General features: G+C 35.6%; 1 protein-coding gene across 1 annotated transcript in view; it reads left to right on the forward strand.

Moving 5' to 3' along the window:
• The first annotated feature begins 518 nt into the window (after positions 1-518).
• prrt4b (proline rich transmembrane protein 4b) overlaps positions 519-18,260 on the forward strand; it is a 31,350-nt gene continuing 13,608 nt past the window's right edge. Inside the window, exons 1-3 of the mRNA XM_056455629.1 lie at positions 519-655; positions 9,053-10,082; positions 15,997-16,110. Of these exons, the coding sequence (XP_056311604.1) occupies positions 9,149-10,082; positions 15,997-16,110 (1,048 nt within the window). The 5' untranslated portion in view covers positions 519-655; positions 9,053-9,148. The remainder of the gene's footprint in view (positions 656-9,052; positions 10,083-15,996; positions 16,111-18,260) is intronic.

An 18,260-nucleotide genomic window follows, 5' to 3' on the forward strand; every position in this document is an offset into this window, starting at 1 on the left:
TTATGTTATGTTATATTATATTATATTATATTATATTATATTATATTATATTATATTATGTTATGTTATGTTATGTTATATTATTTTATATTACATTTACATTACATTATATTATATTATTATATTATATTATATTATATTATATTATATTATATTATATTATATTATATTATATTATATTATATTATATTATATTATATTATATTATATTATATTATATTATACAACAAACTTATTTTTGCACTCATATTGCCAAAAGCTTATTTAAAAAATTATGGGGGGAATAAACAAATGTAAATAGTAGTATATGCCACATGTAGGTTTTTATGCATTCATTGTGTGTTTTTGACCATGTATATTTTTTCTTCTGTGTAGGTTGCCTAATTCTTTGACGACTGCCTGCTGTAGGGTGCTTGCCCTCTACTCTTTAACAATATGCTCAGCGAGGTGTGACCAGATATTGTGCATCTGAATCCGCCACTAGACTACTGATGCAGCCGAGAGAACGAGGGGAGGAGAGAGAACAAGTGAGAGAGAGAGAGCAAAACCGATCTCTCTCCCACACACACGCGCACAGAGACAGATCTCGTTCTCCTGCAGTACAGTGCTGGTGGCTCTTCTGGATTTGTTTTCTTCTTCTCCTCGGGGAGAAAGGGTAAGTTTATTATTCTCTCCTTCATCTTGCAAAGGAATGCAGAAGCTACAGCCTCACTGCAGATGGCTGAATATCCTTATGTCGGTGTATAAATGTGACAGTCTCAGTGTGAAACGTGTGTGTCAGGTCTATAAACATCTGTATTTGCTCTATGCTGCGCTATACCGGGTGACTGTGAACAATGTCATACCCCTTCACACATTCACATATGTGTGGTGAGGGAAAATCTGGCAGATTCGGATGCATTCGGCTGCTGTTTCAGTAACCATGGTAAAGGCAGCCGGTGTATAGCAGCCCGTGCGTTTTCAGATAATCAGGTGATCCGGATGCTTTCAGAGAAAAGCCCACAAAAACATTAGCTTGACAGGTCATTAATCACGTTTTCACAGCCAAGTGTAATCAAGTCCTCCTGAGGAGAAATATCATGGATGTGCCAAGATGGTGAAAAACGTTTGCAACATTTGGAAATGAATTTGCTGAAGTGTTTATGGTCAAAAAGGTCAACAGGTTGCTAAGGAATGCGTTGATGATGTCTGAAATGTATACAGATTTTGATCCATAAACATCACAAATCAACATGTTTGTGAATATTTTTATCCTCCTGCGAGCAGAGGATAGATTAAATCACCCAGCATTGATATTTAAAGGCTGGGTGCGAAACAAAATCATAATCAGGACATTATATTCATCAATTTATATGCATATGTAGTGTAAACATGCGTGGATTGATCCATACAGGCCTGCAGCATGATAACGCCATGTTAATGAACAGTGTGACGGCACATGAGAGCCACTGTTGTGGAAAATGAGTGTGTACATGGAGTCAACATTATTGAGTTCAGCATTTTCAGTGTAAGGGAAGGGGAGGAGGTATGTAAAATAACAACACGTTCGGCTCTCCATCAAATCAGTCGATTTGGGGTGATTTAGGGTGTTCTGATAAAACGATGCTGGATGTGGGTTTGATTTTATTGTTTTTAATTCACCACGTACTGTTCGTTGCACAGTTTAATGGGGGATTCAAATTGATAAGATCATCTCTACAGATGTTTCACTTTTAAAAATAAAATTAATAATAATAATTCTGAATGACACCGGAACATGATTTCACCAATATATTTGATATTTTTACCTATTTGAAACATCAGAGAAGACTTTTTCTGGCATTTAATATCCTTTTAATACATTTACAAACACTTTTGTAAATGCAACTTAACATGGACACAAATGGACATAAAATGGCTTGCATTCTTATAATAATAATAATGCAAATGTAAATTGCTTATTAAACTAAAATATATTTCAATTAAATGTAAATATGCCTAATTGTTATAATATGGAATATATTTTTGTATATGAATATAAGGTTATATAATTATTACTCATGTACTGTAGTTACTATAATGGAGAGACTGCAAAACGGAGGTGTGATGTTGTTGTTTTGTTCATCTGTGCGATTTACAGTTTAATTGGGGATTCAAATTGATAAGATCAGCTCAACAGATGTTTCACTTTAAAAATAAAATTAATAATAATAATAATAATAATAATAATAATAATAATAATAATAATAATAATAATAGTAGTAGTAGTAGTAAGTATAAGACACCCACTAATATGTCATTCAGTGTAGCCATAGTTTTTACTCCCCAAAATCTTGTTAAGCATATTTATAATAATAATTAGTTAACATACTAATATATTTTAAATATTGCAGAATAATAGTCAAATGCACTGTAAAATAAATCTACACAATTCCTTCATGTTTTCCCAACACAAAGTTAACTTAATTTATTTTATTTTTTTTTACAAATTTAAGTGGAATTAACATGAAACAATAAAGCTGTGCCAAAAAACTCAAGCATTGTGACAATTCAGCTCATTTTAAGAAAGTAGTTTTTTAGTGTTTTTAAATTATTGTAAATCCCTTAAACCACTAGATTTTCATAATCGTAAGCAAGGTTTTTTATCATTTAAAATACAATAACATTTTGAAAGATCAATTATTGCTTTCGGGGTGACACAGTGGTTAGCACTGTTGCATCACAGCAAAAAGGACGCTGGTTTGAGCCCCGGCTGGGCCAGTTGACGTTTCTGTATGGAGGTTGCATGTTCTCCCCATGTTCACATGGGTGGTCCTCTGGTTTCCCCCACAGCCCAAAGAAATAGTGGCCAGAGTGTATGAATATGGATGAGTGTGTATTAATGTTTCCCAGTACTGTTGCAGATTAAAGGGCATCTGCTGTGTAAAAAATATGCTGGATAAGTTGGCGGTTCAATCCGCTGTGGTGACCCCTGATGAATAAAGGGACTAAGCTGAAGGAAAATGAATGAATGAATTACTGCTTTTATTTATTTCATTAAAGTAAAATGTAGATAATTGTTATTTCTTTTTTGCATAAACAAAGTTAGGATGAATAGCAGTGGAATATTACTTAATTTGTTATTTAACATTTTAGTAAATTCAGTGTGCTTTTAATGTATACTATTACTTTAGAAAATGTACTTTGTGGACACAAAACGAGACATCTTGTATATGAAATATGTATATAATAAAAAATAAGAAAAACATTCAAATACTGTAATTTTGTTAACATGGGGATGTTTTCAGCTAAGTGCACACAAAAACAAGTTTTTTACATTTTTTAAAATAAAAGTTACTTCATAAAATCATGTTTAATTTAAAGCATTACTTGCCAATTTTCTGAAATTTAAGTTGTCCAAAAAATGTTTACACTTTTTTTTTTTCCTGTGTAGCCTCAAATCCCTTAAATCCTTGTTTAAGCTATTTTATTGTTAAAACGCTTTGTAGTTTAGATCTAGGTTGTATTTCTGTTTTTATGTTTTGGTTAACCAGCGCTAAATTGTCTGAGACTTTGTATGTTAGGTCTATGCTGCATTTAGGTCATGATGCAAAAGACCATGCCTGCTCTGGTTCATGGTTGGGTTAATTCGAGGTTAAGGTTAAGCTAATGACTTTCGCTGCCTCTAAAAACCTTTAGACTGTGTTTAAAGGAAAACCCCTTTATTGGCATTTGTGTGTTTTTTTTATGGCTGCAGGTCATAAATATCCCTTCCCCCATATTGTCTGTATGATAAGAGCCTGAACGGTTTGGTGAATAAATCAAAGGCGCGAGCCAGTGATTCCCACAGCCGTCATGCACGTCTAGAGGACTGTTAAAGTAATTGATATCATAACGATCTGTCAACATTTAAGAAGATCTTCAGTGCTAGACCACCTTTACACATGTGTACAGTATAGTGTGTGAAGGAGACTTTGACCCGACTCCGATCTTACAACCTTACAGATCCCTGATGGCTTCATTCAGGTCTTTTCTTCTTTTGATTAAGTGGGATTTTTACTCTGATCGACTCAGGTTAATTTTTATCTTTAGGAAGCAAATGAAGATATTTTTAATCAAATCTGAATGATTTCTGTGCTCCCTTTGAAAACATATTGAACAAAATCTCTGATGCTTCAATATGATCATGAATGTCTTCAATATGATCATGAAAAATGAATGTCTTTCTGCAAGAACCAATGAGATTTGTCCTTGTGTGTTGGTTTTATACATGAATGAAAACCTAAATTAAATCCGTTATCGTATAATAAGATTGTTTCTTTTGAAGATTTGAATGAAACCACTTTCTCTTATATGGATTTTTTAGTTCTTTTGAAGAATCAAGTTTAACCATTAAATGTACATTGTAAAACATTCTTGCGGACTAAACTTTTTTTAGTTGACTCAAATTAACTGTTCTAGTCATCTCAACTTACATTAATCTTAATGACTAAAAATATTAAGTTAACTTGAATTCATTCATTCATTTTCTTTTCGGCTTAGTTTCTTTATTAATCAGGGGCAACCACAGCGGAATAAACCACCAACTTATCCAGCATATGTTTTACGCAGCAGATGCCCTTCCAGCTGCAACCCATCAATGGGAAACATCCATACACACTCATTCACACACATACACTACAGACAATTTAGCCTATCCAATTCACCTATACCACATGTCTTTGGACCTGTGGGCGAAATTGGAGCACCCGGAGAAAACCCACGTGAACACCAGAAATGCCAACTGACCCAGCCAGGACTCGAACCAGCGACCTTCTTGCTGTGAGGTGATTGTACTACCCCCTGCGCTACCGTGACGCCCCTAAGTTAACTTTGTGTAACTTAAAAAATTTGTTGAAACCTGTTTAACTTCAAAAAGTTAAAATAACACAAACTTTACTGACATGATTTTTTTGTCTTATCTTGATAGCTTTACAATTTATTACATTGGATCAGAAATTAAGTGTATAAATGATGGTTGGTAACAACTGGAAGTAAATAAACATGATAAAATTTAGCTAACCATATAATTCTAATAATATTATAAAAATGTATATAAAACATGTGGTCAATATAAACAGGCATGTATGATGTAAAAGTCATAAATTATTTCAATATCAAAAACTGCACATTCATTTACTGCTAAGCAGTGTTGGGCAAGCTACTTGAAAAATGTAGTAAGCTAAGTACTAGCTACTCTACTTAAAATGTAGCTTAACTACACTAAGATCTACACCCTGGGAAATGTAACAAGCTAAGCTAAAAGCTACATGGCAAAAGTAGCTTAGCTACATTTAAGCTATTTTTGCAATTTAAAAAAAACTTAAATCTTAGTCAATCATATCTTAGTGATCAATAAAGCTGTCAATGAGAATCATATGTGGCAGAATAGTTCAGTTATTTACTGTAAATAATATGCTGCACTAAACTCATTACAGTATATAACAGCTAAAACAAAAGATCCAATAAAACCATGTGTTTCACATTTAAAATACTATATTAATGTAAAGTAAAGGGAAATATTTTGGAATAAGCATTAGTTTGTGTGTGTGTGTGCGTGTGTGCGTGTGTGCGTGTGTGCGTGTGTGCGTGTGTGCGTGTGTGCGTGTGTGCGTGCATGCGTGCGTGTGTGTGTGTGTGTGTGTGTAGATAGATAGATAGATAGATAGATAGATAGATAGATAGATAGATAGATAGATAGATAGATAGATAAACATTTATTATTATTATTATTATTATTATTATTATTATTATTACACTGTAGAACCCAAAAAGTTAAGGTAACTCAAACCATTTGAGGAAACCGATTGCAACAAGCCATTTAAGTTTAAAAACTAATCCTAAGGAGTACTGTGAACTTACTTCATTTGAGTAAATAAAGCAATTTGAGCATAGTAAAACCCAAAAAATGAAGAGAACTCAAACCAACTGAGAACTGTAAAACCCAATAAGTTAAGGCAACTCAAATCGTTTAAGGAAAGTGGTTGCTACAAACCATTTGAGTTAAAAAAAAATTATCTATATGAGTACTGTGAACTTACTCCATTTAAGTTGAAGTAATGAGGTATTTAATTAACTAATTTCCTTCAATACGGAGTTCAAAACTCTTTTCAAACGAGTATAATTAACTTTCAGTCAATCTTGAGTTAACCCATTTCATTTGATAAAGTTGACTGCTGGGTTTTACAGGGCATTAATAATAATAATAATAATAATAATAATAATAATAATAATAATAATAATAATAATAATAATAATAATGATAATAATAATGATGATGATATCATTAATAATAATAATACTTTTGGTGTTTATCCAATGCAAATTCTGGATCTTTTATACCAGTTAACAAAAAATTTAAGTAAAGAATTAAAAAATTTAAATTGTGACAATTTTAATGATCCATATTATGAGTGTAAGAATTATGTTTTTGCTTTGGAGGATTGTGTGATCCAGGAGCTTTGTTATGAAGGAAAGACTACATTTTTAGACGAGGACCAAATGTGTAATGTTAAATCAGAAGTAGCTCTCTCTTTTTCCCTTTTTCAGCTTGAGCGATTACATCCTGCACTGGCAGGCCCTTTCTTTGCCACGCATGGTGGAACAAAATGACAATGAAAGAGGGTGAGAGAAATGGATAGAGATGGGGAAAGAAGAAAGGGGGTTTAATAGTAAAGCTTGACGCTATACAGTCATTTAGGTTTCCGGTTTGGCACAGACTCTGACAGATCCACACAACAGCGTCTGTGATGCTGTTTAACAAGCTCCTGTGGGGTCTGACTTACTGAGGCATTTAGCACCGATACAACTGTTCCTGTGAAATAAAACGTTTCAGAAGGTGTGAAAGACAAAAGTGTAGGCAGAGAAAGCAAAGTGTATAGCGTCTGATAAATGGTTTGATAAATCATGCTTTTAGTAATGCTGGGTTTAATGGTGATGTTGTTGAAGACGGGACTCTCTTCACTCAGAACAGGTGGTGTGTGGTAACAAGTAAACCGTATGACTAGTGATGACCATAATGACTATGGTTGTATCTGAAATGGCCCCCTCTACCCTTAAGATGTCCCCTTTTTGAAAAAGAAGACATTTGTAGAGGTGTTTGAAGCCATAGTGGTTGTTCTGAAGTGCACTCAATCAATCCCATGACGCACCGCAATAACACGCGTACAACCAATGTACACTTAACAGCTAGAGAACACCCATGAAGCACTGTGAGTTTGCGCATCAAATTAACTTCCACATTTTACCAGAAGGATAACCAACAATCAAAAGTTTGTGTTGATTTACTTACCCCTTTTCCATCAGTTAAACATACATTTTAATTGAAATGTTGTCATTTTTGATTCATTAAATGCAAGTCAACAGCTACTTGCACACGTATAGCAAAAAACACGTATATACAAAGCTAATAAATTTCTGTGGCTCTGGAAAATACACAATCTTGAATGGAAATATGTACAATGTCATTACCTCTACTGTACAGTCTCTGCGAAGAGTCTGGAGCACAAGATTCTTGTCACATAAAGACATGCTTTTATATGTTGGTTTAACAATCTTAATATAGTTTTCAGCATTTAAAATAAGCATAAGTGCCATTTTGATTAACAATATAACTTACATTTCCTCCCTATCTATTTGCGCCAATGCATACATCATGTGACCAGAGTTCCGTCGATTTGTCCTACCTTGTCAGATTGTCCTACGTCCCATTCAAAAAGTAGGTAGCACATTTTGATGATGCAATATGCTACCCATCAAATTTTGTGACATGAAGCTGTAATATTGATCTAACCTACCTACTGTAATCTCTAACCCAACCTTAGAACCATTCATATACAGTGTTGGTAGCATAAATTGATGGGTATGATAAAACAGGACAGGACACCGGAAACTTATATTTTATAAAGAATTCTGGACAATCTGAAATGCATTCATGTTTGTAAATTTGCTGTTAGCTTTTTAGGTTTTGGCACGAGCTATTTAAGTAATGTTTGGGAATTTTGGGAAAGGCTAGCAATTGCAAGCTAGCTGTGATTGCTACAGATCATTTAAATCATTTTTCTTAGGCCTCCCATTTATGCTAGAAATTATATAAAAATATATTTAGACCACTTAACTTAATGACTGCTATTAGGGTGTGAAGAACCAATCACCTATCCAGCTTTTAAACTGGCATGAAAGGGCTGCTTAGATGCCTTTTGACTCTTAATTGTTTAATTACCCTGGAACCAATAATCAATAAATGATCACAAAGGTTGATGTGCATCTATAGATTGTAACTGATTTTTACATTTTCTCACAAAGACAAACCTGAAATCCATCCATCTCTTTTCAACCCATTATCCTGAGCCAGTTAGTTGATCTAATCTAGTAAGCAAACATCATTTAGCCATGAGAAGGAGTTCAGCCTTTAAAAAGACTCTGAGGGAGGCCATTTCTGTGATACAGATGGCATCGGGAGATGGATAAGACACAATTGGGTTACAGAAAGAAAGGAAATGAAAGAGAATTTCAAAATACTTATCCTGCTATTTACTGACCAAAAACAACCAATGCTATTCCCAGTGGGAGAGTAGAGAGTTTATTGCAGTCTCGAGAACAAATCAATTGCATAAGAGAGAGAGAGAGGGATGCGGGGGTGGCAAAGAAAGAAAAAAAACATCCAAGTCTCACTCCATTCCAAGTGAAATTCCATCATATTCACCTCCTCTCACTGAGGCTACAGGCCATCAGCTTTATACTCCAAAATTAGCCCACAGCTCCACAAAGAAACTGGGCCCCCATACGTCCTACTACACCACCCCCATATATACATACCCAGCCACAAAGGAACCTCTAGTCTCCCATTAGTATTCTTAAAGAGCCCTGCCTCTATAATTGCTCTGTCAATGGGGAGTTGAGGCCACAACAGAAGGAAGTAGGGTTGGTATGAGACTACTAAACTTGAGACCTGAACTGGTCCAAATACTGTAAATGTGCAATGGAAAAAACTCTATAATCCAACTTACTGTACCTGACTGAGAAGCCCTTCATGTGTTTTGTGTCTCTGCTTTAGGTTATTTGCTGCCAAAGTCCGGTGCACCTGGTGGGCATTCCTCTGGAAGTCAGACACCATGTGAGCAGTGGCCCGTGACGACATTAGAGGGGCAGAATGCTGCTTCTGTACAGGACTCTTGTGGTCTTCTCTCTCTTCAGCTCAGTCAATGGGTTTTTCAGTGGGAATGGGCCAAAACCAACAGCCCAAACCAAGGCAGACTCCAAAGGTTGGGGGCTGCCCTACTTGCCAAACTGGAAACCTCCATCACTTGGTTTGGGATCATTCAATATTTTCAACAGGGATAGAGAGTCTGCGGGAACAAAGTTGAGCTTGACCCTTCCAGAAGCAACTACACAAGACTATACTCTATCTTCAGAGGACTTAACCACCCTAAAATACCAGCCGACTGCAACCACAATAGAGGAGCTTCAAAGCAGCACTGTCCAGATAGGCACCCTGCTGCCTTTAAAATCAGTGAAACTGCCAACAGATCACTTACTCAGGAACAAACCGCAATTACAAAGCTCTGAGCCACCTCCTTCCATCCTCGATCATAGCTATGATCTTGATCTCTGGCCTCCGAATAATGGCCAAAGCACATCGAAAACACCACAAACAACATCTCCTCAGATTACTAGACCAGAAACACAAACATACACTCTATCCACTGCTCAGAGTACCAGCATCACTCAGAATGGTACATTGAGAATGGTTACGGAAACCATGAACTCTTACACTGACCAAATCAAACCCACAGACACGCCATCAACAACATCAGAACTAACAGAGATTTCATTTCAAACCACACATTTCGTAACACTAGCAGATCCCAAGCCGGAAGTATCTACTGATCATCTGACCACTGTCACCTCTAGACAAAATACACTGGAGACAACAAATACAGCCTCAAAACCAGAATGGACAACTTTTGAGCCAACTGAGAAGACTCTGGATGGATTTACATGGGTAGAGCAGACCACAAGTTCAACAGAAATGGGAAATGTACAAGGTTTTGGCCCAGATTCCACTCCCACCATGCCAGCAGGAGGTAAGTTTAATCCTTACAACCCAAGCATATGATTTAAGATGATACAATTTGACCTTTAATGAGTAGGCAGGGTTTTGTTCATTGGTTCTCATTGTTCAACCTCTGCTTAAGGTGAAAATTAGTTTTAAATGAGTTGCCAAGGCCTCATTGATTACCAATAAAGGGTTAGCAGTGTAATCAATGAGGCTGATGAATTGATTACTAGCCCCTGAGTTCCTCAGACATGCAAACTGCTGTCAATATTTAGTGAAGGGAATGTCATCCATCTGATTGTAACAGGTTCTGCCCCATTACAGTTGGTTTCTGTTCATTACCCTATGAGATATAGGTTCAATCTAGAATATCATAATATACTGCTTTTTAAAAATAATTACTTAAAACTTTTAATTATGTGGCTTAAACAAATAACATTATAGTTATATCTATACATCATTGGGTTGTACCAAAACACAACAGATTGTTACTGAAATCATAGCTGCCATCCTCCATTTTCATCCAAGTTTGGAACAATTAAAATCATCAAAAAGAAAATCTAGCTGTATAAGATCAAGATACCACCCAGAAGAATCAATATAGACTTCTAAGCTGATCACACAACAGAACTCTCCAGATATCTATGCCACACACATAGCAGTGGTGCATGTGAGCTAGCTAAGCATGCTATCCAGTATTGACAAGGCTGTGTTTGATTTCTACAGCTAAGGGAGCAGTGAAACAGACAGAGTGTGTACAGTAAGCATTGGATTTGCACTAGAGAAGTAGCCAGTTGGGCGGTATATGATCAGTATTCCAATGGCAAAGTCAGCAGAGCCAGTGAATCCTCTGGGACGATGTTTTCCCGCACCGCCTGTTCACAGATGCTGAGCATGCCTCTCTCAACATTTAGTCTCCTTTTCTCAATTCGCTCTATCTATCCTCAATCGCAGTAATAGGCCTCTCCTGACGTTTACTGGGCATGTCTGTTTTTTTCTCCCAGCCATAAGTCTCATTTAGCTCTTCAGTCTTATGTTTTCTTTCAAGCTATCTTGGCTCCCGGAGACATGTTTTTCCTTGCCTTCTGTTCTTTTCCTTTCCGTCCAAACTTGTGGAATCTTTTCAGATGGCGGAAGTGCTGAGGAATAGATATGAGGCGTTGAGAGCTGTTACCAACCACGGCACCTGGTTTATCGCTGAGATTTATTACAGTACTGTTAAACAGTGACGTGCCGCAAATCTGGAGGTTCTGACAGAATTTTGATTGTATCGAAGGTTTATATATGCGGAAACAGCAGACAGAATGGAAGAACTTAATCAGAAGAATGCAATTGGTTGTAAGACACACAATGTCATTGAATTAGGTGAATTCTAAATGAATAATTCAAATGTAGTGCTTCACACTTAATCAAATCATACATGCACTTGTGTCTGTGAGGATAGGATAAACAGAACAGGATAAACAGAATTCAATGTTATATTTAAACAGACTTTTCAGCTTAATATTTCAAAATAATTTCCAAAAAAAATTTTATTCTCAAATTATGTAAACTTAATAATTTCATTGGTCATGATTTTTGTTACTAATTTAATTCAATCATTAAAATAGTTCAGAAAATGAACACACAATTAAAGGAAAAGATTTCAATGAATGAAGTGTTCATGCTGTATTTAGCACTGCATATTTAAATTGTAAGCCAATCTATAAACCTATAAACCTTTTTGCTGACATATATTAGAGGAAAGCTATTTTAAAGTAAGCATTTTAGAAACAATTGTGATAACAGTTAACATTTGTTCTTTATGTTAATGTTAAATAATAGCAAAATATTTATAAAGCATTTATTAGTCTTAACTGATGTTCTGTACATGTCAATTTTTCCTAATACATTAACCAAAAACATATAAAAGTCAATAATAAATAATAAATAATGTGCAATAAAATTTTAACTGACGTCAATTAACATTAATATGTGCTATATTACAATCTCAGAAAAAGGTACATTTTTGTACTTAAAAAGTCCATATTGACTCCTTAAAGGTACATTTTAGCATCTAGAAATTAGGTATATGTACCTTTAAGGTATATGGACCTTTCAGGTAAAATTTGTATAATTAGTAGGCTGTATTTAGCACAGCCTGTTTAAATTGTAAGCCAATCTATAAACATTTTACTGACATTCATTAGAATAAAGCTATTTAAAGCATTTAAGAAACAAATTAGGATAACACTTAACACTGGTTCTATTTGTTAATGTTAAAAGACAATGATAAATAATAAAACAATTTACAATTACATTTTTTAACTAATGTCAAGTAAGATTGATATATACTATATCACACTCTGAGGGAAAAAAGGGACACAGGTTGTCACTGGTCTGTTTAAAATATAAATTTTTGTACCTAAAAGGTCCATATAGTTACCTTAAAGGTACATTTCAGTGTCTAGAAATTAAGCACTAATACTATACTTTACTAATACTAATATATGACTAGTTACATTAAGTTGCTACTAAGTACTTAATTTTAGTTGCACTAGCATACGTTAATTGGACCTTATTAAAAATTCATTGTGATACTTTTTAAATAGAGTAAATTTAGCAACAACTTGATCAAATAAGATTTCTATGTGCCTATGCAAGGCCATATAGTAACATGGCTCTGATTTTAAAGAGCATGCACTGCGACTTTGTGGCAAGGTATGTGTGTGTGTAAGAAACAGCAAATTATTGACTAATGTTTGGGTCACCTTGTCTTCTGGAGGTGCAGGCAGCCACAAATTGCAAATCCCCCACCTCAGAAACACACTGGAGCTCAGAGTAAGGTCAATTACCACACTGAGAGGAGGAGGAGGATGGGAGACTGGGAAAGAGCAGAACATAACACAGCAAAGAGAGGAGTGATGAAATAGAGATAGAGGAAACAAGCAAACCAGACTGTGTAGTATATGAAAACAGTCTGCGTCATGAGACACACACTTTTTTTGGTTAAAGTTTAAAAGTAAAAGCTTAAAAAGTAGAAACTAATTGTTTTGATTACTACAGTATATAGTAGATTATAGATAATACAGTAAAATAAAAATAGAAATTCTATTCAATAAAATTTTTCCCAAATTTTTCCATTTAAGATTTTTTATTCTTTCTGAAATTTATTTACTAGTATCATCCCATACAAAAGGGAATAGCTTGTTCTGATTAATGCTTTGCAATATAATTACAGTAATACTATGTGTTACAGTAATGTGTTTCCAGAACACAATGTCATTACAATGTCATTCATATAATTATTGCACTTTACAAATGCAAACTATAAATAAAAATATTAATGAATTCATATACATTTAATCTAAATGAGTTTAAATTGTCTAACAATCACTTTATTACAGTTGTTTTAACAAATTACAGTCCTAGCATTTCATTTTGAAACAAATATTTTAATGGAATGAAATGGGGTGGAGAGGCTTAGGTAAAATTTGCCTGCCAATTTCCTTTGTGAGAACCATTTGCTTATGAGGTATAAAAAAAACCTTGATTATATAGACTTTTGGCTTAAAGTGTGGCCACCACCTATTGTCTACCAAAACACAAATCATCTTCACATCACTTTTAAAAACAAAAAAATGCTTATCATGGAAGCAATGCAGATTCCAATAGCAAACATGGTTTGAGTGAATGACATTCTTGGTCAACCAAATAATCATTTCACTTTGTGATTGCTGGCATGCTAGTTATTTCAGTAGCGTATCAGATCATCAACTAAACAGCTGTCAAGGTTATGACTCTCAGACTGGTTACAGCGTGATTGTTGTCATGGCAACACAGCTGAAATGTGTAGTGTACTATGTTGTCGGCTGTGTTTTGGATACAGAGGACAGAACACACATTCACAACAATACCCTAGAAGGATTTAACTTACTATAATTTCAATAGTGTCCATGATTCAAAATGTCTAGACTAACCAGCTCATTACTGTCATTACTAAATCCAAATGGAGAGAAAATGTTTGCTGATGTTGCCCCTAAAATCCTGTTTTAATGAAATTCAGACTGGGCTATTTTTTTTTTTCTCTTGAACACACTGAATTGTGTTGAAAATCTCCCAGACAAACACACACTCACTCAGTCTCTTACATACACATTCCGCCTCATGAGAGAGATTATGTGATATATGTCACACTGTGCAGGGGTCAAAATTACAAATTCTGATCTAATTCCATCTTTATTAATGGAGAGCAGGGAAAGAGGAGGAGGAGGGGTGGATGATGAAGGTAAAGAGGGTTGCTTAGATGAATAACTAGCACTGAGAGAACATTTCTTATCATCTAATGAGGATCTGTGGCTCTGGCAGAGAGGGATAGTGGACGTTTGACGCTTCATTTGAACACAGCTGGTGAAAGAGTCTGAATCTCTAAATCACCCGCGAAGAGACAGACAAGATTTTGAGGTAACGATTATTACTATTGATACGAATGATACAACAGCAAATGAATATATATATATATATATATATATATATATATATATATATATATATATATATACCCATATATATATATATATATATATATATATATATATACCCATATATATACCCATATATATACCATATATGAAGTCATGATAAAACAGTCTCTAAATAAAGTAGATGACAGTAAATAAGGTTTCATATTTTGTCAATAATACAGGTTTCAACCACAAAAGTTTTAGAAGTATGTATTTAATTACCCATTCTTGATGCCTAATTACTTTACACCCACCCTATATGTAGTACAGCTGAATGTATTGGCATGCGTAGATTTAAACTAATGCATGGATATCATGAATGCAGATGATAATATATTTTATTGATTTGTGGATCTATGTGAATGGACGGATGGATACAGATGGATAGATACAAATGGGATGAATGGATTAAGATACAGATGGATGGATAGATAAAAGAAATATATGGAAGGCTGGCTGCCTGGCTGAATAGATAGACCTGTATTTTTCTCTCACAGACAATGATGAAATCAAGTGGTGACCAAGTGATGCTTGATGGTTTGCTTGAGTGAATTCCTGCCAAGAGAGGATATGTAGAGCTGTGCACAAACACGCGCGCACACACACTGTCCTTCTGTAGACTTCCTGCTTGGTTTGGTGCATAGCTCATTATTCATGCTAATGAGAGTTTGTTTCAGCACTACAATGAAGATCTGCTGTGATCAGACCTGAAACAAGCATGCTGAAAATATACAAAAAGAACCAGGATCATGCAGATATTATGCAGTTACAATGAAAGATAAACACTCTGAACATCATATGTTTTCTTTTTCTGTATAGGCAGTGAAAGGTTTATACCCTCAGCTTACTGTAGGGTACACACTGATGCTGCACATCCATACATAGAGTCCATATAGACAAGTATGTCCAAACGTCTGCATAGTTACACATTTGAGAATGTAAACAATCCATCTCAAGGTCTATTAAGAAAGAATGTAACAAATCTAGAGGCATGATGTGTGGCAGTTAATACAACAAGCTGTTTCATTAAGATCTGTGGGAATCTTTGACCGATGACTAGATATTAAACACTTTGGCCTCATTGTGTCATGTCCATTTTCAGTCTTGGTAAGGTGTGTGAGGGTTTGAAACACAACCCAGTTTTTTCTCATGGATAAGTTTTTCGGATTAGTTGATAATCCTGCTTGGTCACAAAGATAAGGTTTCTGTTTCTGATTTGTAATGAAGCTCTGTCACAGTGGAGTTGGCTGTGCGCATTCAAACATGAAAGTCAAGTCTTCATAATTGCACAATGAGATGCCAACTCTGATGCCACTGAAGTCTGGCCCGGAATACTGCAGAAATCTGTTTGACATAACTGGGTTAGGAAATGTTCTTGTTTTTCAGCTCTTTCAGTCATAACTTTCATTCTCAGCCTTGTATGCTCTGTTTTCCCATCAGGCTTTGCATGGGAGGAAGGCGATAAGGACACTGCGAAGAATGCTGATCTGACAACACAAAAGCGACACTATGAACTGACAACATCAGCTAGCTCCACGACTCTCAGGAACACAGGTAATTAAAATGCTCTGATGAAATTCAAGCCTCTATGTAATCCACACCTGTAATAATTATACCCGATTGTTATCTTGAGACTTGAAACCCTTTTTGAGACAAGTATAATGGAGAGACCATCAACTTAAGTAAATAGCACCACATACAAGCTCCCCGATTTAATTTCTTAAAGGAAATTAGTTGACATAAAATGTATAACTTATATTATTCTAAACCTTTGACTTAATGGTGAAATCCCCACAAAGACATCAGCTTAAACGTCAGCTCACAAAGTTTAAGTGAGTTTAATTGGTGCCGTGACCCATATGGGAGTAAGGTTTAGGGTTACGGGCAACTGATGTTGGAGGCTGTGTTTTAAACTGCATTAAGTGCACATATATAGGAGGAAGGTTTAGTGGGGATTAGTGAGATTCAGGTAATAGGAGCAATGCAATTAAAACTTACTTTGCTGATCTTAAGATACTGAAGATTGAGAGTAGAACACAGAAACTGTTACACTGGTATTGTGACTCAGATGGGAGTGAGGTTTATGGGAATGTGAATAATGGAGGCCAGCTATTAGAAGCATACCTGTCCACAAATAAGGAATACCACCCCACTTCTGTGATAAATTAAAACCTCTTTCTCCTCTTCCTCCTTCTCCTCCTGATTTGTATGATATGGCCGAATGGCCCTCATCCAACCGTCTGGTACCTGCCTGTAATTGCTTCCAAAGGGAGGAGGAACTAGTTATAGGAGCACTTTAATCTCATAGCTGGCGCCTCCTACAAACAGACCGACAGTTAAACTGACCAAGAGTTGAGTTACGCAACATGTCTCAGTAGATCTATCAACATATGGCGTTAAATGTGCCAATTTACGTCACCTTCCCTGTTGCTCAAGAGGTACATCTTAGACCCAGCTTCTACTTACAGCTTCAACCTACTTTCTCCCTGCTGCGTTCAATAGGATAACCTAAATTCCATTAATAGATGGACAAAATATGCCATGACGATCCAAGAACCAGGTTGTGAGAATATCTGTGTGTTTATAGGCTCGTAAAGTAAACTGCAACAGAGATCCGACCCACAAAACTGCAGCTGTCGTATTTCAAATTAAAGATGCAAAAGGTTTCAGAAACTGGCACACACTTTGGTCTCGCCTGAAAATTGAATATCCTGCAGGGCAGAGGTGGATCAGATGGTATCCTTCATGTCTCCTTCACTGCCCCCTTATTTAAGTCAGCATATATGGACCTCATCAATATGAATGGGATCATCCTACCCTGCTGTCCACTCATCTATTATTAGAGAGGGCAGAAATTGAAAGTGAGAAAGGACGGATGAAATCTGAATCAGTGCTACTTGCATTGGCATAATAGCATGGCATAGTATTGCTAATTAGGTGGATGGATTTGATGTTATTGGATCATGTCCTGATCGTAAAGTATTTGTTGATGGTTCCTGACATGTGGGGGACTTTAAGGTCCTGTTTATAACTAGAATTAATGTCCATCCTGGGTGATTTGATAAGCTAAGATGCATCAATATATGCTAATGAAGTGCAAAGCACCTCCACATGGGAGATTTGCGTTAACATTGCTAAGCTAATGATCAACATTATAGATATAAACACTAGATATCGCATACGCATGCTGTGCATGTGTCAATAGCGCCGCCACATTTGTACAGTGCTCCAGAACAAATGTCATTCAACCGCACTAGTCAAGACTAAAGCCAATGTGAAGATGCTGGACTTTTGCGCTGTGTACAGGTGTAGTAACGAGCAAACAAAAAAAAAAAAACACAAAAAAGGCACAACATTTCGTAGGTAACAACATTTCTTTTTTTACGTTTTTGTATGTTACAATGTAACTTTGTATGTTGTTTGTAACTTTTTGCTTGGTTATTGATGATAATACAGTCACTTACTACATTGACCTTAAGGCAAAGTAGCACCAACTCACACTAAATACTAAGTTTATGCAAGTTGAATAAAACCAGCAAACAATGTAAATGAAATATGACAACACGATGCTGCGGTGCTAGAAACTTGATGGCTAAGTGAACGAATCATTCATAACGGGGATTTGTTCACAAATGAATCGCTCCCTCTGTTAGAATGAGAAGTAAAAGCAGGAGAGGGGGTGTGTTTCAGGACACGGATTAGCT

This window comes from Danio aesculapii, chromosome 4, assembly GCF_903798145.1.
Source record: "Danio aesculapii chromosome 4, fDanAes4.1, whole genome shotgun sequence".
NCBI lineage: Eukaryota > Metazoa > Chordata > Actinopteri > Cypriniformes > Danionidae > Danio > Danio aesculapii.